The sequence below is a fragment of the Ruditapes philippinarum genome, unplaced genomic scaffold, assembly GCF_026571515.1.
Source record: "Ruditapes philippinarum isolate M1 unplaced genomic scaffold, ASM2657151v2 ctg4611_1_1_1_1, whole genome shotgun sequence".
Classification (NCBI taxonomy): Eukaryota; Metazoa; Mollusca; class Bivalvia; order Venerida; family Veneridae; genus Ruditapes; species Ruditapes philippinarum.
The window spans coordinates 33,449-61,196 of NW_026866747.1; the positions used below are offsets into that span (position 1 = coordinate 33,449).

General features: G+C 30.7%; 2 protein-coding genes and 1 long non-coding RNA gene across 3 annotated transcripts; 2 read left to right on the top strand and 1 right to left on the bottom strand.

Moving 5' to 3' along the window:
• Nucleotides 1-11,668: 11,668 nt before the first annotated feature.
• LOC132733556 (uncharacterized) lies at nt 11,669-13,893 on the bottom strand. The gene is made up of 3 exons (XM_060720214.1): nt 12,930-13,893; nt 12,573-12,680; nt 11,669-12,227 (listed from the first exon to the last, which is right to left on the bottom strand). The coding sequence occupies exons 1-3, from the start codon at nt 13,465-13,467 to the stop codon at nt 12,079-12,081; spliced, it is 795 nt and encodes a 264-aa protein (XP_060576197.1). The 5' UTR covers nt 13,468-13,893; the 3' UTR covers nt 11,669-12,078.
• A 3,591-nt stretch (nt 13,894-17,484) lies between these two features.
• On the top strand, nt 17,485-20,527 carry LOC132733555 (uncharacterized). Its single transcript, XM_060720212.1, has 3 exons — nt 17,485-18,065; nt 19,147-19,269; nt 19,576-20,527. Exons 1-3 carry the CDS (start codon nt 17,585-17,587, stop codon nt 19,758-19,760), a joined length of 789 nt encoding a protein of 262 aa, XP_060576195.1. The 5' UTR covers nt 17,485-17,584; the 3' UTR covers nt 19,761-20,527.
• A 1,966-nt stretch (nt 20,528-22,493) lies between these two features.
• LOC132733552 (uncharacterized) lies at nt 22,494-25,346 on the top strand. Its single transcript, XR_009626180.1, has 3 exons — nt 22,494-23,299; nt 23,554-23,685; nt 24,400-25,346. It is a non-coding gene; the product is annotated as an uncharacterized LOC132733552 (long non-coding RNA).
• The last annotated feature ends 2,402 nt before the right edge of the window (nt 25,347-27,748 follow it).

Consider the following 27,748-nt stretch of genomic DNA (forward strand, 5'->3'; position numbering starts at 1 on the left):
AAAGTTCAAAGCTCTTTAAATGTGATCTCAGAAACAGCTTTGAGGAACGGACAAACAAACAGACATACTGAAAGACACTCTGAAGGTAACTCTTTAAATATCCCTTGTTGTTAGGAAAATATAACATTTTTAAAAAGTTAAATACTTAAAGAGGAGGTAACTCTTCAAATAAAGATGCTAGACTTATGAACATTGTCATACATGATATGAATGTAACAAAAAACAATTATATTACGTTTAAAGAAGATACCATTTATATTAACAAAGAAGAAAATCAAAAAAGAAATCAAATAAATTTCAAGTTCAAAATGAAAATACTCATGGAAACCCGTGACTTATAAATCTAATTACATGTGGTGTAGGTCCTGATAATAAATGTATATTTTAAATTTAAAGCAAATCCATGAAGAAATAAAAAAGTTTAAAAAATAAAGAAAAATTCAAAGTTCAAGAAAGATATAATTCTATATATATGAATGCTGGATTATATATAAACCTTGTCATATTACTAAGATGTGGGAGTTTGAAGTAAATCCTAAAAGGAATGAAGAAATTTGAGTAAAAAATACTAATTTCTTGAAAAAATAAACTAAGTTCAAGGAGACATAATTCTGAAAATAGTCAAGCTTCTCAAAAATGATTTAATTGATAATAAGAAACATATATATGAAGTTTGAAGTAGATACTTTATGAAATAAAAAAGTAATAAAAAACCCACATCATTTTTGCATAAAAATTCTAATTTTAAGGGGGAGGGGGGTAATTCAGATAATTTTTGTGGTAGTGTTGTAAACCTTTTTTCATATGATGTGGTTGGTGATCAGAAACATATATTTGAAGTTTGAAGTAAATACCTTAGAAATAAAGAACTTATAGTGAAAAAGCGTAAAACCTAGAATCAGAAATCTTGACGATTATATGGTTATATTTGCCATATTTTTAGCCAATTTGTTGCCATAGCAACCAAAATTTTCATTTTACTATAGGAGGAAAAGAAAGAGACGTGCATAATCTCCAGACTGTCATATACCCATATATCAAGTTCCCCAAAAATATATATTTATCAGTACAATTTGCGTTATCACTGGATCCAGTTTGTGGGTTAAATTTGCCATATTTTCACTCTATTTGTTGCCAAATCAATTGAAGTTTTCAACATAGGAAGAAAAAAACAGACATGCATAATCTCCAGACTGTCATCTATCCATATATCAAGTTTCAGAAAAAATCAGTACTTTTTGTATTATCCCGGGATCAAGTTTTGTAGAAAGACCTTAAGTCCTCCCGGTTAAACGGTAGGGGACTCAAAAGCCCGTTGTGAAATAATTCCGGAAAATATAGGAAAAGCTACATGCAGTAGCATTTTAACAAGCCGATTTCCATAATTGCCAACTAACAACTTGTGCAGGATTGAAAAGAACGACGCATTTGTTGTTCATATTACCGCTGTACTCTTGCAAATAGAATATTATAATACAAAGCAAATTAGAACGTCCGCATAACTCAAAAGTTTAGGTCCCCAACCACGCAATCCAAGGTCAATTTCAATTGCTATACACAACATTGTATGAAAGTAAATAAGTACCTAATGAAATGATGACTGTTTACTTTTGCTAATAAATGTATTATGTGCGACAAGCAACATCACGCGGAAACGGTGTGTAAATATAAATACATTTAGCTTAGTCATCAAAACTATGTCGTGAACAATGATTTACAAAATGCAAACTTAATTACTGATTAATGTCTTCTCCACACAAAACAAGAGGTAAATTGTGTTAACTAGACAATATTTTATTTACCCTTAAAACTTGCGTAGAGAATATAGTTATAAGTAATGAAAACATGACTGTTAATTGTTTAAAACTCAATTAATCATTATAAAACTTAAATGATTTTTATAGAGAATGTATTTAACCTTTTTAGCAGATATCGAAATTTATAAACATAACAAGTATACGTTCATTAAGAACTGGCCTTGCGACAAACGCAAACTTCCCCGAGGGCAATGCAATAATATAAAAGGTTAAAAACATGGATCATTATTCTGCAATAGGTAAAAGGTCTTCTGATGGCCACACAGAGAGAAAACGCAACAACTAGTGAATTTGATGCCAAGTGACATATTCTTACGCTCTTAAGTTAACTCATCCACAAAAACTTAACAATGCAAATAAAAATAATCTACAAGATTTCTTTCTTGAAGTCGAATTGCCTTAAAACATTTTAATATATGCGGTAATGATACACCAATACTGGAACTTATCCTAAAAGTATTGAACTAAATTATCTGGAAATGGAAGATACTACAATTTTAAAGCTCTCCTTTTACTTTGAATTGAATCCCTGTCACGATATTTATGACGTACATGTACATGTCGTCTGTAATGTTTTTCTTTTTATAGGAATATCGATGTAATTAAATCTATTACTGATACTGATGAAATAACAAAGAAACCTTCTGTCCGAAACAACATGTTTTTCTGTTATTTATTAAAAATACAGACGCATGTTTTACATTTATATTCGCTTTCAATGAAAAATAAGCAAATTCGAAATAAAGTTTAATAATAAGATTTAATGCTTGTGCAAAGAAAACAAAAATGTATTATTTTGAGACTTACATAGAAGAAGTTCACGATCATAATTATTGGAAGATTGGAAGATATCACATTTACCAGTACATTAAATGAGCCGCGTCACGACAAAACCAACATAATGGGTTTGCGACCAGCATGGATCCAGACCAGCCTGCGCATCCGCGCAGTCTGATCAGTATCCATGCTGTTCGCTTACAAACCCTATAACAAGTAGAGAAACTGATAGCGAACAGCATGGATCCTGATCAGACTGCACGGATGCGCAGGCTGGTCTGGATCCATGCTGGTCGCAAACCCATTATGTTGGTTTTGTCATGACGCGGCTCAAATATTGTCTAAATTTTACATGAAACAGTGATTGCATACAAATAATATGTCAATTATAATAAGGAAACCATTATGCAATTACACCCATAGATTTTGTTTTGTCATTGCTGTACTGTCAGTTTCGGAGCAGTTTTTTCAGTTACATAATTCTTTCAATGAACTACATTAAAGTTTGAATAGTGAAAAGAAAGTAATATCCGATTATAACGTGTTTATTTAAACAAAGAACTTAGTTACATTGATCGGATTAAATCTCTTCGACATTGACTTATAACATAATTAATAAAAAAAAACATTATTCCGTCAAGGACGCACTCGTCTTATTACCTGGAAATGAAAATGATCTCTGTGCTAATCTCAATTTTTATAAATGGGTTTTCTTTACTGCGATTCGATTTTATTGAAAAATGCAAACATTTATGCAGTTATCAAAAACGAATATTGACAAGCCTATGAGAATATATCGGAAAGGTACCAAGGAATTGTACAGTCCTTGTCTATCCATCCTGTATAAGTTTGATGCATTTTGGTAGTACACAGTGGCATCGTTGTTTGTATTGAGCAAAGGCATATTCAACTCATACATAGATGTTATTTCAAATTCATTTCTAATGAATGTTATGCTTTCCAAGTTGAAAACTGCAACATAAATCTTACAATTAAAAGCAATATTAGATGTTTCATTCTGGTGTTTAAGGATTGTATGGACAGTGATAGTTTTAAATCTTAACTGCCGATGGAACATTAATTATAAAGTTCAAATATTATAGTTAAAGGTATATTGATTGAGTCATTTTAATGGATTATATCTGATTTACGCCCAAGAACTGTAATATGACGTAATATGAGAAATATTACGGGTTTCCATGAACTGTTTATGCACGGAAGGTCTATAAAAATATTGAACCGGATTTTTCATATTGATTATATTACGATATAAAAAGGTCAGTCCAAGTGGTTGATATTTTTGTGGAGGTGTAGTTGATGATTAATACACTTTACGCGTTATACAAATGACAAATTTACTGTTAAAGTTGGTTGACACAACAAAATGAAGCTTTAATTAAAATTTAAGATATTCAGTCGATAGATTTAAAACCTTAATTTAAACCTTTATTTAAGCATTTAATAATATAAACACTAAGTTTGTCTTAAATACCTTAAGGCAGGAACAACAAACTTATTATGGAATATATTCTATCAAGTTGCCGCATGCTAATATTGATCATGCAATATGCATGTATGTTTAATAATTATGTAGATACTGCAATAACAAGAGTTGCAGAACAACAATGCGATAAGGACGTGAAGGATTCCTTTTCAGGGTTGAATGGAAGAGCATTGTGTCCATGGAAATTAACTATTGACTGTGATTCAAAACGAATTCCAGAAATATTATTGAAAGCTGAATGCTTAAATAAAACATGTCAATTTCCATACCCATCTTTAAGAAACAAATTATCTACAGCGTGTGAACCAGTGACAACAGGTATTTTAACCCATTTAAGTGTACATATAGTGTAGTATGATGATTCTTTTTCGAATATTGTTACAAATATATTGTAGAAAACCAAGTTAAAACATCCGCATTATATAAAGCTAATTGTCTAAAATTAGACATATGAACGTAAAAAATAATATGCATCGTAAATCATTTTTAGATTAACTGAGTCTTGAACATTAAATGCATACTTTATAAGATTTAAACCTGATAGCAAGTAATTTCAATATTCATTTTCATAGATGATTTCATCAATTTAGAGCAAATGAATAACTATATAGTTTTAAATAACAAGACAGAAAAAATACCTTGTTAAAATATTTATTTTTTCACAAAAAACACACCATTTAAACACTATTTCTAATAATTGTTCTACAGGTATTTGGATATACAAAGATAACAAGTATGAATTTGACAATAATTGGCCAATTGCTTGTGCTTGCATGAAACGCAATGTTTCACATGGGAAAAACATTTCTAAGGAATAGAACAGAACTATAAAACGTAAGTACATGGACATTTTTCAAGAAAAACAATTATTCTGTTTTAATGTATCAATTTCAGTGTTTCATACAATTATTTAAAATATATTTGTGGAAATATTAGAGAAATTAGTATATAGAATAAATATATAAGTTTACATAGAAATAATATACGTTCCCAATTTAGTCATATTGTACTACAACAAAAAATATATGAGCCGCGTCATGACAAAACCAACATAATGGGTTTGCGACCAGCATGGATCCAGACCAGCCCGCGCATCCGCGCAGTCTGATCAGGATTCATGCTGTTCGCTAACAAGTAGAGAAACTGATAGCGAACAGCATGGATCCTGATCAGACTACGCGGATGCGCAGGCTGGTCTGGATCCATGCTGGTCGCAAACGCATTACGTTGGTTTTGTCATGACGCGGCTTATACATCTTTATTTAGTTTCACAAAAAACAGCGGGCAAAGGAAAGAAGAAAAAACGTCAGATCAAGCAAATGTTACAGAATTTCAAACAGGAACAAACAGGTGTGTTTGACACAAAACGAAGAGGAAAATGTGTTAATTGTTTTAACGGAAATGCTTTAGGTCTATTTTGGTATGGCAACTAATTTATTTAAGATTATTTAGTACGGTTTAATAATTATGTTTATGATTTACAAAATGATGTCTTAATGGGACTCAGTTCTTTGTAACAGAAATCATCGTCATGACAATTGTAACGTTTTATTTTTATTGCAGAAAATTGGTTAAATATAAACAAATTTTTATTTGAATATAACGATTTTACATTTTATATTATTATATATGGGTTATTGTTTTTATGATGGTTTTTACATGCAACTGCTCATAACGAGAATCATGCAAGTGTCATCGTAAAATGTTCATTTATTTTTTTTAGCCCACATAGTATTTCTAAATGGGATTCCGTTTCTAATTTTAGAAGCGTTTTAGTTAACAATTATACTAAGTTGTTATTATTGTAAAACAGTTTATGAAGCCAAATATTGAGAATATGTACGAATGTAAAATGTCATCCATTTATCGGCTTAAAATAAATGCCCATTAACAACTTATACATTGCGTTATTTTATTTTTGTGTCTTACAATATGCACAAACTCTTGGGATTTACCTATGAGGAACACGACAGCCATAAAAATAGCTTAAATAAGAATTATATTGGTATTTATGTCTTTTCACAAAAATCATGTCATTTTGTAATTATGACAATAGTTTAAAAGATGTTATGTATATTTCGTATGTTTTTGTGATTTATTAACCATCCTGTTAAAATTTGTAAATGTTCAAAATGTTAAAATCTGTTTTATATGCCAACACGGCTATTTAATGATATTGATAAAGATATTATTTTAACATATTGACAATACTATTACAGTGACTCTCTTGTTATAAGTCAGAACATAATGTTGTTTAAAATGCATGTTCTCATGTAATGATGTACATTATGTTCAATGAAAAGAAGAATACAAAACAAAACAAATGTTGATGATGAAGAGTCCAATTTATCCAATTATTTGCGCGAGTAAGTAAACGTGTAAGTGTTCTTTACCTGCACATATATGCACACTGTGGTTTCAAAGGCAATGAGTTGTTTTAATATTTGAAAATTTGTATGTGATAAACATGTTTATTCATTATCTTATACGAAGACATATATTGGAATTGTATATCGAATTTTATATAGATAAATTTGATAACTACAAATAGGTATGTTCATTGCAATGGCTTGCAAGAATAAAAACGTTATCTTATCGAGTGAATTTGCTACATTAAAGGTCAATCTTTTAAAGATAACCCGAAACAAAAAAAAAATCATTATTTATTTTTTGCCGTATCCGGTTACACTGCGTTGATTTCTTTTTTAATGTTTGTGTAAACAAAATTTATCGTGAATCATCCTTTTTCACTTCTTTGGCAACGATGTGATATTAAAAAAAACTTTTAAATGTTATCATTCTCAAGGGCCAAAAATTTTAGTCTACTTTGAAATGTAATTAATCGATGTGCTATATTTCAATTCTAAATGACAAGTTTAACAGTAATCTAAATCTCAAGTCCAAACATATAACATCAGTGAAATAATTAAACCCCCTATAAAAAAATTTGAATTTACATACTGAATAAAGGGAAATTATTATTATCAAAAATGTGTTAATATACTACAGTATAACAAAATAACAAAAAATATAACAAAAAACTGTATCTTTGAGAAGAGAAGAAAGCATGATTATTTTATATTGATATAATAGTACATGTAATTGTAAAATATGTTGTCAAAAAATTAATTGAAAATGAATATCATTTAATTTTAAGATGTCCAATTTACAGAGATGATCTGAGATCAAAGAGATCAAAATATCTAGGCCAATTCCTATGGCCAACTGTACAAAGATTTAATAAATTAATATCTTTAAAGAATAGGAAAACCATATTAAATCATGCAAAATTCAGAACAAATGCTTTATCTTTATGTACAGATACTCTTGACTTATACATGTTTATTGATAAGAAATATTATTATTGTACATATATATATGTTTGTATTTATATAACATGTATTGTCTTTGCCAAGATGGTATATTTGTAAATGGTCAAAAGCAAATGTTTTTGCTGAATGCGTATAAACTTTGAACTTGATTAATGTCAAGGACATCATGGTATATAATGTAGGACAATTAATGTAATATTAAGACGATATTCAAGCAGAGCATATTACAATATAACGAAGTGTAAAATGTCATGACTTTAAAAATGAAGTATTTGCGTAGTATAATTTTTCTTTACAATAATAAATATTTGATAGTTACGAAACAGAAAGATTTAAAAATAATACGTTGTACCGACATTATTTAGAATCGTGTATGAATATAAACCATTTACATTTATCAATAAAGAAAGACTGGATTGTAAAATAATTCATGTCATTATACAACGTGCTGTGTCAAAACATTAAGAGAGTCTCACACAATCGTACAAAGCAATTACATTTACATTTTCCCAATTTCAATTTTCAATTTTGTGTAGGCAACCATTTTGCTTTACCTAAATGTGTTGCCTTTTGAGACATCCTTGATAAAAACTAACCAAATTAAATGAGATATGTCATGAATATTATTAAACAAATACTAGTATTCATTCGAAACAACATGCAACCACTCTTTATGTGGTCACATATTTCCTGGCGCCTATCTAATTTGCTTTGATTTCATTTTGTAATCTTAAGACGAATTATGTAGAGTGTATATTAATAGTTTTATTGGTTTAAATTCTTATTAACCGTTAATATGTCAACTTGTATTCGAGTATAAAGTCTTATAATTTGTAAAATATGTCAACTTGATCACTTCAATATATTTAAGTAGCCTATTGAAATATGTAAACGTTGCGCGAATGTACCTCCTGTATGATATGCAAATCTACGATTGTAGAAGTTAATTGATAATTTAACTCTCTTACAATGTTCTTGGTAAATTAAATATTAAAGATGCTAAAAAATTGAATTTGAACTGCTCAATCTGTAACCTTATAAAACCTGTGAACAGGTCAATTTACCACAACCTCAGAAAGTTATGCCTTCAAATGAGTCTGTTTATTTAATATAAATCTGTGAACTGTTTGTCTATGTTTAAGTAAGCATAATAACAAAGACCTTCGAATGTTGTTCTTTTATCAGATTTGTTACATAAAACGAGTATCTTGTACATGCATAAACTTGTGTGTCAAAATTGTGTGATGTATGAAATATATTGGACAGTAATCTAATAAAAGAGCGTCCTACAAACTAGAAAATATCTGCGCTCTTTGAACGTTCATTACAAAAGTTATCGAGGAAAGCCGTTTGCTAACCACCAAATTCAAACCTGTATTATAAAAAAAGAAAGTCATACAAACAAACTTTATTTAATGTTTATATTGAAGCAGAAGTGCATTAGTCAATAAAGAAAATAGTTTAATCCTGAATGAATTTGTATAAATTAACAATGGTTAACGATTTAGAAACAAAGAGCAGTTTTACTAACTTCAAACAGTAGATTAAATAGCAAGACAGTATTTCAGTAGCGGAACATTACATCATTAATATGTGTCCCACTATCTAAATGTACAATCAACATTGCATTAATGAATATAAATGAGTATGACAAAGCTTTTGTTTAGGAAGATTTCAGTACATATCAAGGTCATTACTCAACAAGTGTAATGAAAAAACTTGCTGTCAGCGATCGAAAGAGATAATCTTCCATATTTGGTTAAATGGAATCTTAAAACTGAAGTCTGAATATTGGTTTAAACTGGAACATTGTTTATCATGTTTGTGTATTTAAAGCGAAAAACACTATATCTTTTGCAAATATAAGTGTAAAGAAAGATAAAGAGTATGTTCATAACTTGAGAATTGATGTCCTGTTGAGTCGTCTGATAAGTTTTAAATGTCTAGTTCCCCTTGACATGCATTGTTTTCAAATATTTGAACTTTTGTACAGCCATTTATCAAATATAGGTCAACTGCCAAACATGCGCACCCCAAACTTTTAAACTATGTCAAAAAACACGTTGGTATGTCATTTATATACTTAATAATACCATAACGTCTTAATTATACAAGACGGGAATCTATTGTGTCTCACATATATTTGTGTAACATTTTGTCTTTTATATCTTGTTTAAAAAACGTTTTGTCATATTCCGTCCGCTGTTTATTCTAAGCAAAGGAGTTCGGTAATGACATTTTCAATCCTTGCCTAACACAACAAGTCAGATGTCTGGTCAAAATTGTCTATTAAGTACAATTATTTGAAAGCTACCAAAGGTATCGACACATAAAACCTGGTTTACTTGATAATTATTATAAATCGCGGTTGTATTATGCTGGAAGCAATTTTCATATTTTATAATAAATGGCTTTTGAAAACTATTCAAGATGTTGTATGTATTACTAGTGGGACAATGCGCAGTCATGCATACTTTAGAATTAATTCTTGATGGGATATGAAATGAAAACTTTTGTATAAATATCAAGAGTTTCAACACCATCAATCAAAAAGTTATTTAACTTATTGCAAAGTGATGTGCATAACAGGCATAACACAATGCGGCTTGTCATTTAACACAGCACGTGTTGCTGTTGGTTCCTAGTCTGTTAGTTTTTAATTTGACACTTCTTGTCGCGTAATAACATTGCGTTACAATTTTTTTTAATTTAGATGACTTAAGCAAAATAAACTAACTAAAACAATTAGTTTTTAACTCAACTTCAGTTATTGTAGGTGTTTGTTTCAAATGATATTCAATAATGTATACAGAGCTCCTGTCAGTGATTGTTATTAAGAGTGTATAAAGAGCATACTGGGAATGTGACAATTAAGAAAATCTATTGAAACAAATTGTATTTATCATTCAGATAACATTGCAAACCTGTGATTCGAGAAGATTTTTAATCTAAACATATATCAGTCAATACTCAACTATCGCATGTTTTCACCATCATCACCATCACCATCATCATAAAATGTTTCATTGGCCATAGGACGCTTTTCATTAAATGGCACGGAAGTGTCACATATAAGGGAGATACATGCGCCCATTTTGTGCCATACTTGTCCATGATAAACGCCGTATGAACACATCTGCGGATGTTTCGAATTCAAAAATTCATCATAGGTAGCATGGACATAAACACGCACATTCCAGTAACGTCCAGGAACAGGCCCATTCAAACCGAGCTTGCAACATTTCCCAGTTTTTTTCCCTGTTTTAGGCGTTCTTTGGGGATTCTGTTTTGCTCTGTTTTGATTACGATAACAATTAATATATAATACCTACATCATCCATGCATTTGAAATTCAATTTGTTTTACAAATACACATGTATGTTTATGAATTGTAAAATATATATAGATACTACATGTATTTTGATAGTGACTTTTAGGCCCATTGGACCAGGTTTATTCCTTGATTTATATATATATATATATATATATATATATATATATATATATATATATATATATATATATATATATATATATATATATATATATTTGTATGTTTATATTGTATATAACGCATGTCACTTATAAATAGTTTACTTACTTATATACAATTAGCCCGGTGCAGTATAGTATATATATGGACATTCCAAATTTTGTATGCAAAAAAATACATTAATTTATTTTGACAGAAATCATTCCCACACTTATACTGCAAGATTGTATTGTTTCTCGTTTCATTTGGGACAATATAATTTCCCTGGCTAACGCCACTTAATCAAACAATATTTATAGCAGTCATCTACCGCCAGTTCGGTACTGTATAGTGTCAACGAAACGTTTCAATTGTACATGTGAAAATATTGTCTTAACATCGTTATTTTTTAATGGAGAGTGGAACCATTGCCTGTTTTTATCCTCAGTATTGTAATAATTATATATAGTATATATTCCGTTGCGTAATTCCAATACTCTCCAGATTGAATATTGATTTCGTTCAAGCGCAAGACATTTATCTCAATCAATCACATCTAACCGATCCAGCCGTTCGCACGTGTTAATAGTTTCACCGCTCAATTCTTTTAAAATTCATAAACTGTCAATTACACCAGCAGGTGCTAAGTGGCGTATGACAGCTGATCGTGTTTTCATTTTTTCTTGAGATCACCTATTTCAGGTTTAAAAGTGTTTTTATATTATATTTTCGGTCCGTGAAGATCGTTTAGCAGGACATTGTTGTGTTTAAATGTTGAATTCTGCTTAAGCCGGTGCTAGAGGGCGTGGACGGTAACTTGCACTTTCCAGTACCGTCCATGAACAGGCTCAATCCAACCGAGTCTGTAACATTTTTAATTTCGTCATGTTGGGCTTTTTTTAGGGATTCTGTTTTTCTTTATTTGAATGTTTGCTCAAGGGCATGGGAGATTTGCATGTACATAATCAGTCAAAACTGACAACTATGTCATATTCACTTATCTTGCTTTATTTCTATTCATCTCTTTGGAACTCCCGTTTAAGAATATCATGAAAAGGTTTAAAAAGTAAAACTAATGGTAAGGCACGGGACTTTAGTATAACGATAAGTTGAGTTTTTTTTAAACAAAATATGTGATAGTTCTTTGTTTTCTTTACCCCATTCCTAGAATTACTTCTAAAACTGCGGAAGAAATAGAAATGGTTTCAGTATCTTTTTTCTGACTTCAAAATATCTTGATATATTGAATTCGTATTTAGTTTTAACTTTGATCCGTCTTCGTTGCCCTCTTTTTCTCAACTTTTCATTTTTCGTTTTGTGCCGAGCTGAAACGAAAATGCAATAATTGTAATACAAATTATGAGTATTATCGTTTTTTTGAATTATTACGTATTTAAGCATATTTATTTTACATTTGTAATATTCCTACGTAATTTTGCTTTTTTGTTATTTTAAACGTATTGATACAAGTAGTTCCAACAATGAAATGTTGTTATCTATATGCTTAGTCAATTAGTCTTTTCCTACAGACTATTGGACTAGATTTCAACACACATTAAACATTGCATTATATAACTGATTGACAGTAAGAAGACTTATCAGATCCTAAATATTTTGCAAATATTATACAACAATACCAACAAATTCGCATAATATATTTTCACAGTTACCTTTTATCTGTTTATTTTGAAGGGCTGATATATGTCTGATGGTACATGCGCAAGCAACCGGCCAGTCTTTAATGTATGCATTTTCATTATTCTTAAATATAGGTATATCTGCAAAATAGAAAATAAACAAAGAAAATATTCACACGGTTCATTTTTATTGCGTCTGTTTAAGCAAAATAAAGACAACATAACATTTCAAATCAAATATCTTGCGGTTGAAGTAATTTGAAAAACAATGAAAACAAAGATCAACAAGGAAGAGCGGTATTCAATGAACGCATTTTCCAAAATTCAGTAAAAAGAAATCATAGAAAAAACGAAAGAAGATAGACAGTTCACAGAAACAAATGGATATACCTCTTTTTATTGGCTCGCATGCTGTATTCACATTTAGAATATTTGGAATCACTACATTTGCTGAGTTCAACCTGCATTGGCTGTTACATTTAGCCTTTGGAATAAATGCTGGATTTCTGAACTTATCAAAATCCCAACTATTTGTCCATTGACATAAAGATCTTTCACATAGTCCATGGCATCTTATGTTCGAATTTCTTTTTCTACGGCTATGTTTTATATCTATGTCTCTATCAGTCACTGAGATTATTTCCTCCGGTACGATTTTAGTTTGGAACTGTCTATTGGGTAGACGTGTTGTTCTTTCCCCATATCTACCTAAGTAGCTTGTTTCGGCATCAGTAGTTGAGTTGTGTTCTATTTTTCGTCTGTACATCTTATATTTTCTCTGAACATGCACATTAGCTGTTCTAATATTTGCATTGTTAAATTCACTGAAAGATGTATCTTTTGTGTTTAGATATACTTTCGAGGCAGTTGTTTCAAATGTATTTAGAGATAATATTATCCACAAACTGTATAATGATGCAAAACACATATTGATTCGATCAAACTTGTCTTGGAATTCTACATGTAAGCGAATACTTCCTCAATTTAATCCTTCCATCAGATGCGATAACTTAACAATTCGAATTTCACAACCAATCTTTTTTTTGTTCTTCTGTCAAGTTATTGTTTTCACATGGTAACAGACGATATTTATTTCAAGCAATGTCCAAGTGTTTATCTAAAGCGCGTAAAATTCTTTACAATTTTTTTTAAGTAACACAAGATAAGTGTACCTAATTTTGTCTATGAACGAAGTAAATATAGTTGAATCCGGTTACGTAACTTTTAAATCTGCGTTCATACTTGAAGAAGATCGTAGTTTGGTATTTATGTAAACTCATTTAATCTTAATATAGCGTCGCGCACTGTTTGAATTAAGATCAATCATATACAAAGATATTTAAAACAAGCGATGATGTCCTTGACACAGACATCCGTCCCAGAAAAAAGGGCGTTGTAAATTACAGTCTCACTTACAAACAAGTTGTTATCAATTTTATAATTTAAGGTGTAAAAACTAGAAAAGGATAAATCCTCGGAGAGCAATTGAGAGCAAATTTAAGAATAAAAAATTGCAGTATACTATATGTTTTATATATTGTTGTTGAACAACATACGTATAGAAATATAAACGCTACATTTTGTTTCTAATTCTTTTCACTAGATGATACTACAGAAATATGACAATGCATTGAAACATGCATCATTTTATTTATTTATTTATTTATTAAATGCGTTGGAGTGAGGCGGGGCTTATCAGATATTGCAAAATACCAGCTGACCAGTAGTGTTTTAATCCACGAAGCAACGGATGCAAATGTGAAGTCCTTTTGTTATATTGGAATAATATAGTCAATTAAGAATGTTGTAATAGATGCAATCTCCTTTCAGAAATAGTTTTCCCCTCCATATTAGTATATTGTTTTCATTACCTTATATTTATTGCCATAGAACTCATAGATTTATATATTTGTATTCCTTGACTTTTTATTCCTTGACTACGTAAATTGTGTTGGACTGAAGCTCAGTACTGGACGAAAATAAAAAATATGAGCCGCGTCATGACAAAACCAACATAATGGGTTTGCGCAGTCTGATCAGGATCCATGCTGTTCGCTTATAAACCCTATAACAAGTAGAGAAACTGATAGCGAATAGCATGGATCCTGATCAGACTGCGGATGCGCAGGCTGGTCTGGATCCATGCTGGTCGCAAACCCATTACGTTGGTTTTGTTGTGACGCGGCTCATATATAAAAATATCTGTTCTGTTTCATACTGCTTAAACATTTGGTGCAGTATTTAAATTGTTATCAATCCTTTATAAATTATATATATGTATTGATTTTGAAAGGATGGGAATTTAAAATACAACTACACGTCTTCTTTGCCTGCAAAAACTAATACAAAAATGGTCTAAATATACCCAAACTTGTACATACATCGGTATAATAAACTAAATAAATTTATAACTTACACCTGGATGTAATATTTTATAGTATTATATTGTTTAATATAATATTAAATTTTGCATATTCAATGTTGAAAAAAATTATCAGACTTTGCCGTGTTTAGTAATTTATGATCCTGATAACCCCAGTGATAAATTGCGCGTGTAATTCACTTTTTTGAGCATGTGACTTTGGGACAAGAAGAAGTCATCATTAAAAATAAAGTATGTTATCGAAATATGCCCCGTTTTTCATCACTCGTATTACCTTGCACCCATGTGTTCGACTGACCTTCTAAGTTCAATTATATCATGAAATGATCTTAATCATAAAATTTCGATTTGGAGTGACTTTGAATTATATTGATGTCCAATACTCATATACAATTGCATATTATTACTATTCTGTTTTGTAGCAAAATTTGTATTAAAACTTAGTTTAAACATAGAGGAATGAAAAACAAAAGCAAACATATTTTATTGACTATTAATAGTTACACTCGATTTCTGTATTTTGCGTTAATATCCTATATTCATTTTAGGAGCAACATTTCTCATAGAACTCGGTTCGTTTCTCTTTTTATGATTATTGCATGAAATCACGGGGGCAATAATGTATTATGTTCGTACACATGATTCCTTTTTAACCGTCACATCCTTAATTATTGCAAATGTAGGTTTACTTTGATGGCATACCCGAAGAGACCCTTAATTGTTAAGCGTATTAAAGCAGCTTTTAAAATGCCTTTATGTTATGGATTGTCCGGGTCAAGGATATCTCTCCACGCACATAATTTATCTTGGTTAAAGTTTTTTATCACGTGATAAATTGAGTATAAATGGTGCAGTTTAAATTGTCAAAAGAGTTATTGTGCATTTGATGAATTTCAAGTATGTGACAGCAAAAATGCAAACAAAGATTACAGTAACTGATCTAGGCTTTTTCTAAATCCGCAACAGAATGAAATATGAGCAACACTTGAGCATAAATACCTTGCAGAATGTATAAAATGTTAACTAGTTTATTTCTTTAAGCTATAACTTGTACAAGCACCTATTGACTCTTGGTCAGATAATCTATAACTCTATCCAGATGAAAACAGAAATGAGATATATCATTGAATGGCGATCAAAAATATCCTTACCTTACACGCAAAGGTGGTGCAGCTTGTTCGCAAACTATGATATCATTTCGGACAGATATTTTACTACGATATACAACTTGAGACACAAACACTAGATATGAAGCGGTTCTTAAAACTCCGGATATCCTGATTCACAAAATTATTCTTAGATGTTAAATGATCAAAGAGAGGGTTATCCTTGAGCAACTAAGTATTCTTAAACATGTCTCTTCCGAGAAGAACACAGTACCAAGAAGTTTAAGAGAACAGATAATTTGTCACATATTGCGGATACTGTATCTTATGTACTTTGTCATATGATTGCGTATAACGTATAATTCAATAACAAAGTCGAACTCTGAAACATTATCATTATCTTATTTACTGATGTTTTTGAAACTTATGAAGGGACAGAAGATTCGTTCCATTTTTTTTCCATTCAGTTTATGGTTATAAAAGTAAAGTAACTCACGAATGCCAAATAAAAATATCATAATTATATGAAAACAATAATGTCACCATTTATTTTTAAACTCCGTAATAATAACAATAAATAGCTTTCGGGTTCATTTTACAGTATTTAGTAATTTGCGATGTAATTTCATGATGTATCACGATATGACATTTTTTATTACTAAGAAACAATATGGTAATTTAAAAGCTTACTTTCATATTATTTTGCTGATCGTGTATTCATTTGACTATTCTTTTATGTATTTTCTTCTTCAATAATGTAAATTGTTAGTAATTTAAATCTGCACATCTAACAAAATTTATTTAAGATTTACATCATTATACTTACTCAGTTATATCACTTGTTACTCAGTCGTATCAAAATAAAAAGATGTTTAGAAAATGCACTTTTGAAATCTATGAAATTCTTCACGATGAAATATATTAAATATGATGAATAGTAAAAGATATCAAGGTAAAACGTTTTGTAAGACTGTCATGTTCAGATTTACCTTTTCTGCTAAAAAAATCCTACACAATCAAATATACATATATTTCTTCTATGATTTAATAACTAAGGTAAATATTTATGGCCTTCATTCGAGATAGATATTGCATGTTTATTCTACAATGCAAAGAGAGGGAGAGCGCGCGCGGTAATTTATTTATATACGATACAACATATAGAGCATGTTTATTAGAAAAAGCTATAATATCTTGCCCTTGTAGCAAAATATATTTTTTTATTTTACCAGTTTATTTAATCCTCTTACAAATATATACAAATGTACCCGCGTGTGCATTTCAAGCAACCGTGCTCAACTTGATTTAAATATATTCCTAACTTGATTTAAATATATTCCTCATAAAGTACATAGTGCAAATCCTTATGACTGTTGCATTGTTTCAAATGTATAAAATTGACTTGATATCTTATTCAATTGCAAATCATAACTGTTTAACTGAACTGCAGTGTATTCTAAATACACTACCACGAATCTTATCTCAAGTGTCATTGAGAATGACTTTCATATAGTATTCTTTTTCACATCAAGCTGAAAAACACATTTCATTTAACGATGATTGTGAGGCCTGTGATAAAAGTAATTATGATATTAGAAATTATCAACACTTTAAATGCAACTTTAAATCTTACTGTAGTAATGAACAAATATTTAATTGGGAATATGGACATATTTAAAGATATTCTTCAGGAACAATTACTTTTTGAAAAAAGAATAGGAAATGACTCTGAAAGTGTTAATTCGCTTAAAGATCCGATGGTTCAAATATCGGATATTTTCAAAACGAATACTCGGGACAAAGTAAAACGGCAGAAACGATATACCTATATTTCGGACATGCCACATAATTCGGATATAACGGATATATCGAAGCGTTGCTTGTGTCCCTGGGAAACAAAGTGGACCTTCGATAGTAGAAGAACTCCGGTATTTGTAGCAAAAGCTATATGTGGTAACAAGTGTAATCTTAATTTCACAAGCACACAACTGTCATATTTATCGGATGTGTTGACTTCGTGTGAACCTTTCACAAGAGGTATATTGTATAACAAGTTTAACTTTTAAAATTTCAACACGAAATAAACGTTTGATATTGTATTTACGTAAGAGCCACTTTAACTGAGTTGTAATATTTTACTTCCTCGTTTTATTCAAGTATGTAAATAAAAAGGGTAACAATCTAGTTCAAACATGTGATGACTGTATGCTGTAAATTAATAGTTTTTACAAATGTAACAGTTGAAAGTTCGTTTTTTTTTGAATAGCTTGTTCAACATATTGGCCTTCTCCTGATAAAAGATACAAAAGATATCAATTTATGTAAACAATTAATGTATTCTATTTAAAAAAATTGCATGAAGTACTCCGACTTGGCACAAGTGTTTATCATTAAGTATTTCATATGTAAATGTTGCTCAGAATTTTATGGAAGTGTAAATATTCAGTAAATTCAGTACATTCAACGCCGAGTTTAACACATGTTTGGTAATGTGGGCGGCTCACATACCCGAATAACGGGTTATTTCAAATTTTATACTAATCTCACATGTTTTCTGAATCTATTGGCCCTCTCCTGATAAAAGATACAAAAGATATCAATTTATGTAAACAAATAATTTATTCTATTTAAATAAATTGCATGAAGTACTCCGACTTGGCACAAGTGGTTTATCATTAATCATTCCATAAATTTAAAAGCATATGTAAATGTTGCTCAGCTTTTGTATGGAAGTGTAAATATTCAGTGAATTACTTAACACATGTCTAGTAATGTGGGAAGCTCTAATACCCGAATAATGGGTTATTTCAAATTTAGTTCTAATGTCATATGTTTTTCTGAATCGGCGGTAGAGGACGAATGACCATCAGACACAATGCCCTGGAGAAATTGTCCTCACCCGCTAACCCGACGACTGAACAATGCAGCGTCTCCTGGATTAAAAATCTGATGCTCGAAATTTTCTAGTTTAATAATTATCTTATTTAAAATTACTAGACTGATTAAGTTTCGCTTAATAATATTTAATCAAATGTAGAAATGAATCATAAATTTCTTAAAAATATGTTTTAAATGCTTAAGTAAAACTTTATGCTTGTTATGTTGTTTTTGTTTTCAGATATTCGAATTTTTAAAGATAATCGGGAATCTTACCTTAGGAATTGGCCAGTTGCGTGTTTATGTGCCAACAAGCTGAGATCTATAATTTCAAAACCATGCAAGAAAAGATCAAAGAAATATGGTATTATCCTTTTGTTCTAGTACTAGTAATAGATATTAGCAAACCTTAATCAAAATTATTTTTAAAGTGTGTAATTTATACAGTTCTTTTTTACTTACTTATTTATTTATTTTTATTATTTTTAACCAGCTTGAATGCAAGTACATAACTGACAGATTGTTACAAATTTTCTGTTTGACTCTTCTCATTCTGTCACTTACAGGAAATTGTCAATGTTATGAAAGTTAAAATTGCTTTTTATTATGTAAATAGTAATACATCTTACCAATTATGTTTTTAAAAGTAACATTATTTATGTCGTTTAAGGCAAAATCAGCCAAATAAGATGCTCAGATGTAAAGAAGAAAAAGTCAACGAAAGATAAACATAAAAAGCGGCGTAAACAGCGACGATTGAAAAAACGGCGTAAGAAGCTTGCACGACAGAAAAAGATCAAAAGGAAGCAAAAGACCTTGCGACCGTTCCCTCGTTTTCGTCACAGGATATTTTGATGCATAATGCGTTTGGAAAATAAAGAACTCAGGGTTGGTCTGTGTCTGAGCGTGATTCTTTTGCTTGAAGATGAAAAGTTTCACTGTTAAATCATGATATAGTAAAGGGCGAGGGCAAATTTAACGACTTACGATTTTGATCATGCAGATTCAACGATTTACGGCGCGGGTTGCGTTTCTTTTACAAAAGATAAAGGATAATGCTTATGCATCACGTTTCATTATGACTATGAAAACACATGGCAGCTTTTTTGTATGCAACGTGTATAGGAAAAAATATGATTAAGTTAATTTTAGAATTATGTTACTTAAATTTTAAATGATTCAAAGGACGTTTTCATGCATGCATGAATATTAATTTGAGTTTGTCCAAAGATTTAAAAAAATGTAAAGACTTAATATGCTGTCAAAATCTTCATCAAACTTTAAGACATTACATTCCGGATATTTTCCAAGTATAAAGGATTGAAAATTTATATCGTCTAAGGAAACTTTTAATACATCCTGCTGCTATCTTCATATCATTACATTAAGGACCTGTTCATGGAACGCTTTATCAAACCGTTAATAGGAAATGATATTTAATTTATGAATAAAGTATTACAATAACATTTTGAGTTCAACAAATGAGCGATTTATATTTCTAAATTAATGTAAATTTAGAATAGCTTTATTATTAGTAAGCGAGTACAAATAGCGTATAAATGTAATCTAATGTGCCGGTATCAGAATAAAGTATTTGTGGCGACATGTTGAAGTTATTTTTGTTCTTTACATGCCTGATATTTAATGGTTTATCAGTTCTTATAATCGCTATGTAGATACAAAAATGCTCTGTTTTCGTCTATTTTTTTAATTGATTAACTGGCACTAGACTTATGGGATCCGGACGTTATTGACGTTGATGAAAAGTCAATAAAAAGTTGTATAAGACTTTAGTGACAATTAATGCCGCCGCCGCACTAACAATTAATGGGTATTTAATTAATCATTGCCTCCGATTACGATGAAACAAACATGAAATCAAATGTTTTTTTGATTACAAAACCAAGTGATTATCAATAATTATTTGATATTAAGATCTAGTTTTAGATCTACTTTGTTCATAGTTTTTGGCAATTGTTTGTTATGGTTAGCCTTTAAGTAGGGACATGACGGCCGAAAGAAACATAAGAATCTCTCACGCTAGATCAACGAGAAATTGCGTAAAATCGCCCAAAAAAGATTGGCAGTGAAATCGCCCGGGAAGGGATTGTCCGCGATTCTAGAATATCTATATAGTCATTGGTTGCCCTGGTTTAAACAAAAGAACACATGGTGCATTGAGTCACAAGTCACTGGACAAGACCACCATATAAACTAACACTTACAACAAATTGTTTCTCTCTCCCTCTTTATGGTGAAAACGGAGTTCTGTACAGCTTCCAACATAATGAAATAAAATGTTTATCTTGTGTATAGGAGTTCAAGTCATATAGCAACTGTATTATCTTTAAAGCGGCTTCGTTAATGTATGATGGATGTATATGTAAGCTATTTAACATAAAAAAACTTACAAACTTGGCTACAATTATATTACTCCAATAGCAAATGTATTATAATAATATATAAATTTGTAATATTAATATGGAGTTGTTTCAAATATAACTGTCTGTACGTTGTCACATCTACCATTGTAAGATAAAAGTATTTTAAACGAACATATAATATACAGTTTGACATTTTTGTTATTAACCTTAACATCCAATTATTTATTATAGAAACCGGAAGCTAAAATGAAGTTCAGTAGATTGTAAGCTGTTTTACATGATTTTAAGGACATTTTCTCAGCAAGTAATTAGCATGCGAGGGTGTAAGACACTTATATTTGACGTGGATTTTAACGAACTATCAGTTGTTAAAGTTAAAGTGGCGTGGGACAAAACTTTTAATTAAAAAGATATATTGTGTTGCCACTTAAGCTCGCGATTACTTCATTGTTCTTTAAAATACATTGATGTAATAGCTATATTTATATAATGATACCGTTTACATATTAAAGGTACAATGTAATTCTCACTGGCAAGTATTTTAGTATACCTATTATATACTACTGAAGATATATATTGATATCAATATATCGATATAGATAATTATGTATGTCGACTTATTTCATCATGGAACATCTAGTCACACCGACAATGAGCTTTAATATATAATTTGACTGACTAGCTTTAATGGCGAGATCTAAAGTCCCTCTCGGGGCATTCTCGAAATAAAAGGTCATGTCAGCATTCAAAGTGGTGATAATTATGTATTATGGACCTTCCATACGTTATTTGACATGGAAAAAGATCAAAGACCCTGACCTGATTCAAACATATACGCGAAGTATTGAGGATTAAAATGACCACCAAGGATCAACCTTGTAAGATATACAACATTTATAAAGAAAATATAATGATCAATTATTTCTTATTGCGAGCTCGCTGAATATTTATATGTGTAAGTAACCATTCAGCAAAGTTAAGAACACGTCCTTTACAGTACACTTGCAAAAAAATCACGTTTATGTTCTATAAAATACCATAAATAACTTTCGAAATACCAAATTCAACTGTTGTACCAGTTCATTTTCAATTTTAGTTCTGTTTTAAAAGTGTTTCATACAAAGTGACCTACGATTCTAACTGAACATAAATAGACTTAACAGCTTATTGATAAATAAATGTCGGCTGATACATTGTTCAACCCGATAACCTTTTGCGAAATCTTTTGGAGAAGAACTAGGGCGTTTATACTCTTAAGTGCCCTGTTTAAAGATTGAAAACTGGGGATTTGATACACTAGATTGTCGGGTATAAATCTGTACTCTATTTAACCCGTCAAATATTTTCATGAAGATAAAAGTGTGTTTATATTTCTGTCGCCTTTACGTATGTACATTTTCCGGTGTTTAACTTAATTTTTTATTTCAATCGTGTAATAATGTACATTTGAATTGATTAACAATATCCTTAATACGTTCGGTGTCATATTATGGATTAATAAGCATTCAAAAATTTTATGGATTAATACGCATTCGAAAATATGTGGATAATATCGTGCATCTTGCTTATATATGGAATCAGTGTTATCGACAATGTGAACGGGAAATCTTGGAAGAAAACTTCCTTATTAAGGAAAATTGAACTCGCAAAATCCACTGGTAATGATAGTTGTTTGACAAATGAAAATGACAAGCGGGACAACACATTTAATCCGGTTTTACAAAATGTTACGTCATTATTTGAATATTTGAATACCGCGCATCGTGATTCATCATAAGGTAAAGCGCTCTCGGAAGAAGCGACAGTCACGGCAAAGGAATTGCGCAGGTCAGTGTGAAGATTCTCTGTGTTCTTGGCACGAGGAATATGATGAAGAAAGCACGAGAATCCCGCGATTTATCAAGTATGCAGTATGTGACAGTGCAACATGTAACTTTGGTTTTGGTGGCTTAGATTTCCGCACGACGTATTCTCTTCAAGTTCGTACACAGTGTGATCTGGTTAAAACGGGTAATTATAAAATATTTGTAAAGATCGAGTCTATTTTCGTTGTTTTATAAAATAGAGGATATTACTGATTTCGGTGATTATGTGGACGATTTGCCTTCGAGGTGATATTTTTAGATTTTTACTTAAACAGAATTGTCCGACATTTTATTGAAATTAACTAGACATTACCAAACTGACAATCATTGCCGCTCATGGCAATCTTTATAAGTTGAACGTTGCATTTTTGCTTTACCTTAAAAAATTTGTCTATATAGATATCCTTGTTACGAACACTGATGATGGCGAACAGAGATGGATAACTAATTGGCCAATAGCTTGCGTCTGCACAGAGAGGTTTGCAGTTCCTTCAGTAGTGTACCGTCATGAGGGCAGACATTCTGGGCAGGGTAAGTCACCTAGTCTTATCTACATTGATAAGAGGATTTTAATATGATAAATGTATCTTTAATCATATGAGGTAATGAAAACAACTAGAAATATGAATCAGAATGTTGTGAGGAGGAAGGCATAGAGGGTGAATTAAAAAAAAAGCTGTTAATCTGAAATAAAAGCCTGAATAAAAGAAACCTTCAAGTTTTCCGCGTGTTATTTAAGGTACAAATTGGTCATTTATGGAAAAATACCTACCAATGAATGCTTCGGAATATGACTGAATATAGCTTATTCCAAAAAATAAAGTCAGCGTTCATGACATGATCCGAATCCACAATTCAGCCAAAATTTTAGGGAAGTGTAGTAATTACCATTCAATCTCGCCATCCCTATATATTTATACCAAATTACATATACTACGCTCGCAAGATTCTACAAAACAGTCTGATTGTATTTATCTTGATACAACGTTATTGACAAAATGTGGATTCCTGCACCTATATTAAAAGTTGCTTTTTCAGCATCAACATGATACATGTCGCAGAAGCACTATATGCATGTCACGCGAAATCGTTTGAGTGAGAAATTAAGTTAACATGAATATAGCGCGTTCTACTGTTTTCTTAAGTTAGACCTTTTATGTTGACCATTGTCCCGTTTTCCGATAAAAAATGTGTATGTATGAAGGTTATTCTTTAACGATATGTTTTTTTGTTTTATTCAAGCAGCTGTTGACGTTGACATCACACACAATGTGCCACTTGCAGCAGTGTCACGTCAGCAAATCATTCTGAATGACGTCAGACGCAGACCGTTAACTCACTCACAGAGACGCAGGTTACATAATCAACAACGTCACATGCAACGCGTTGAAACGTGGGAACAGATGATGCTGAGGAAGTACAACAGAACATAAGTGACACTGCTATGTAGTCATTTTTTAAAGAAGGAAAACAACTCCGACTCACCTTGCCCTTTCTACGCTAAAAAATTGGACTCCAGAAAATAACATATATAGATCGATATAAATCTTTAAGTAGGTTCTCTTCATTTCTGAGACAACTCATGTGATAAACAGCAGTGGGTTTTCTATTTATTCATTTTATTTACAACACTTTTACAAACACGTTCACTTGACATAAACTTGTTCAAGTTTAGCTGTATTTCAAACAATCAAGAGCGATTAATAGGATGCCAACAGATTAAGCTTTAAAGCCTTTTTACAATTTCATGCAAAACTCCCCCGGTGAGGGGAATGAATAAATCTTCAAAATTAAACTTAAGAAAAGTATTTAAGTTACCATTATATATTCAAGAACCGTGGTGAAACTACATGTTAATTTCTACCCCGTTACCAACGGAGTAAAAGGAATTTCTACATATTGTGACAAGTAATATGTTATTTCTTTTGATAGTAAGTACCTTGCATTTATTGTGACTCTTTTCAACATTTTACTGATCACAAATCTGGGGTTAACTTCTTTAAAAAATGCAAAGTAATTTCCAAGGATTCCCACAGTTTGCCGCTGCTCTGTTACAAATACAACAAAAGATTAATATTAAACGAAAATGATCAGTAAATTCTTCGCTTCATGTCACGACAACCGTTTTCTGGTGACCATGGATAATGTTCTGGTTGATATGATTTGAAATGAATTTGAACAAGTAAAATAAACATCAGTTATTGTAAGCTATGTGTCTTTGTGGTTCTTGCATTTTCGTGCATAAGAAGGAAATTAAGTTGGGTTTTCATTTATTTTCTGAGATGAAACATTTTGCTAAAATGCTTTGCACTAAAAGATCATTAATGGAAATGATCCCCTGAGCATGTCGTCATTTTAACATAAAGGCTGCGAGCTATTGTCCGGAAAGTAGGGAAATAATTTATTAAAGGGGATGTTTTTACCTTTTATATATAATATCTTGATCTTTAACACATTCAAGCATGAAGAAGTGGCAAGTCGTAGCCGGTACTTTCACCAAACGCAAAATTTCGCGTATGTGTGTGTGCGTGCGTGCGCGCACGCGTGCGTGTGTGAGTGCATATTCCTATCGCTAGAGACACAAACGTGCGTTTTCAACCTACGGTGTGGACACATTTTGTGCTGTGGACGCCTGAGCTTGGTTTACATAAAGAGAACACATCCAAACAAGTCAAAAATGGGTTTTCTTTCCTTTAAACCGGGAAGTACTAACTGACGTTGTGAACCAGTGAAACGCACACTTAGATTAACACATTTTACAAAAATCCGTGACCACATTAAAACATTATTTTCTGCAGAGACTGTCTCAAGGGTAATCACCAATAATTGGTGATAAAATCCCCCATTTATAGTTTAATGAACCTCATCTGACCTCTAATGAAATGTAACGAGTCCTTAGCAGTATCATATAAAAAAGATTTATTGCAGTGAGGTAATATTTCATGCGGAAAAAGGTAATTTCATTGGGATTTTCTTTCTTTTTTATTCTTTTATTTATTTATCATTAAAAGGTTTAAATGATTTTCATTGATCAATTCTATACCTGAATTTGTTCAAAATTCTTTATAATTTTATAACTTATGTAAGTTTTATGTTTGCAGTGTTCGTATTATTTATTTCTTATACCGTTTACTTTTTTAAATTTGAAGAGTTAATTTCTTATTTTCAGATAAGGAAAAATTAATTAGTCGCCCAAAAGGTAATTTACAAATTTACACAAGTAGTTTTTAGGTACTGTTTTAAATAAAAGATTGTAAGTTATGATATAATTATGACTAAATTATTGTTGTTTCTGGTAGCATTTTTTATTAGAATTATGATATCTGATCACAATGATATATTTAAAACAAGTAGAAACTCGTATATATAAGATATATTGTTTTCACCTAGAAGTATATTCTAAAAGTATCATCCCGCTCCGTACACATGTAACATTATTAAATAAGATACAATGATCCATTTTGAAAATATTAATTTTATATTTTTTATTAATTACTAAAGGCCCATTATGCCTCAGCCATACCCATTTTTGCTTCCACATGGACAACTGTTCTTAAGTGCTAGAAATATCAGTAATCAAATTAGAAAAGCTTGTTGATTTGAAGAAGGACTCGAAAAGAAGCTATATATTTGCCATTGTTAAAAATTAAATATGTATCAATAGAAATCTAATGTCACAGTAGCTTATTTTTTCACTGTAACATAACTATATAATACATTTAGAAAACATACATATTAATAATGAATTTTACTTTAATAAGGTAAATGTCAAGTGGTTTACCTTTTACTTTTATTGAAGAAATTGAAATGTGTTAAATATTTCCTCTAATTTTATGGATATTTTAAACAGTAGTTGTGTTGTTTGATGCAACAGGATACTCTTACACGTATACATACATGCATATTTATTCAGTAATATGCTTAAAATGTACATTGATCTTCCATATCATGTAACCCTAGATAAATGTTTTAAAAGAGATATTAGGATTCTTTATAAATGCTAAGTGAACACAGAAATGAATGCTATTTCCTGTTGGAACGAAATGAAATATAACGACACTATTTGGAAGGACGATTACATGATTACATTTGTTAGAAATGGAGCATATTATCTACAGATGAAAGTGATAGACAAATGTAAATGAAACAGTTATTTCATCAAATACTCGTATGTGTATAATGTCTATAGATACAGTAACAAATGAACTTTTACATCCACTATTGTGCTTTATTCATTATTTGTATCATATTACACGAGCTAGATCAGAACACTTAATGGAACAATTGTTAACCGGGTTATTATGTGGAAACACTAATCATAATTATGATACCATTCTTATTATTGATTATTTGCTATATTTAAAACGGTGTCCATCTTAAAAACTGTATTCGTTTATGCCACCACCAAGTGTCATCGTGATCAGGAGGGGAGTGGAAACAGATGTAGATTTTATGTCTGTAGATATGATACAACTGTTTTATTTCAACTTGCCTCATAAGGGATTATAAACATATACTGTTTTAAATTAATTTCTCACCTAATTGCATGGACATTTAGCATGACTTTTATTAAAATTTTATTAAATGGCATTTA

Coding starts and splice junctions, on each gene's coding strand:
- LOC132733556 (XM_060720214.1), bottom strand. CDS start 13,467: ATGTGTTTTGCATCATTATACAGTTTGTGGATAATATTATCTCTAAAT. Junction 12,681..12,929: donor ATGCGAGCCAATAAAAAGAG/GTATATCCATTT, acceptor TCTATTTTGCAG/ATATACCTATATTTAAGAAT. Junction 12,228..12,572: donor TCAAAATAAACAGATAAAAG/GTAACTGTGAAA, acceptor TTTTCGTTTCAG/CTCGGCACAAAACGAAAAAT.
- LOC132733555 (XM_060720212.1), top strand. CDS start 17,585: ATGATTGTGAGGCCTGTGATAAAAGTAATTATGATATTAGAAATTATC. Junction 18,066..19,146: donor GTGTGAACCTTTCACAAGAG/GTATATTGTATA, acceptor TTTTGTTTTCAG/ATATTCGAATTTTTAAAGAT. Junction 19,270..19,575: donor GAAAAGATCAAAGAAATATG/GTATTATCCTTT, acceptor ATGTCGTTTAAG/GCAAAATCAGCCAAATAAGA.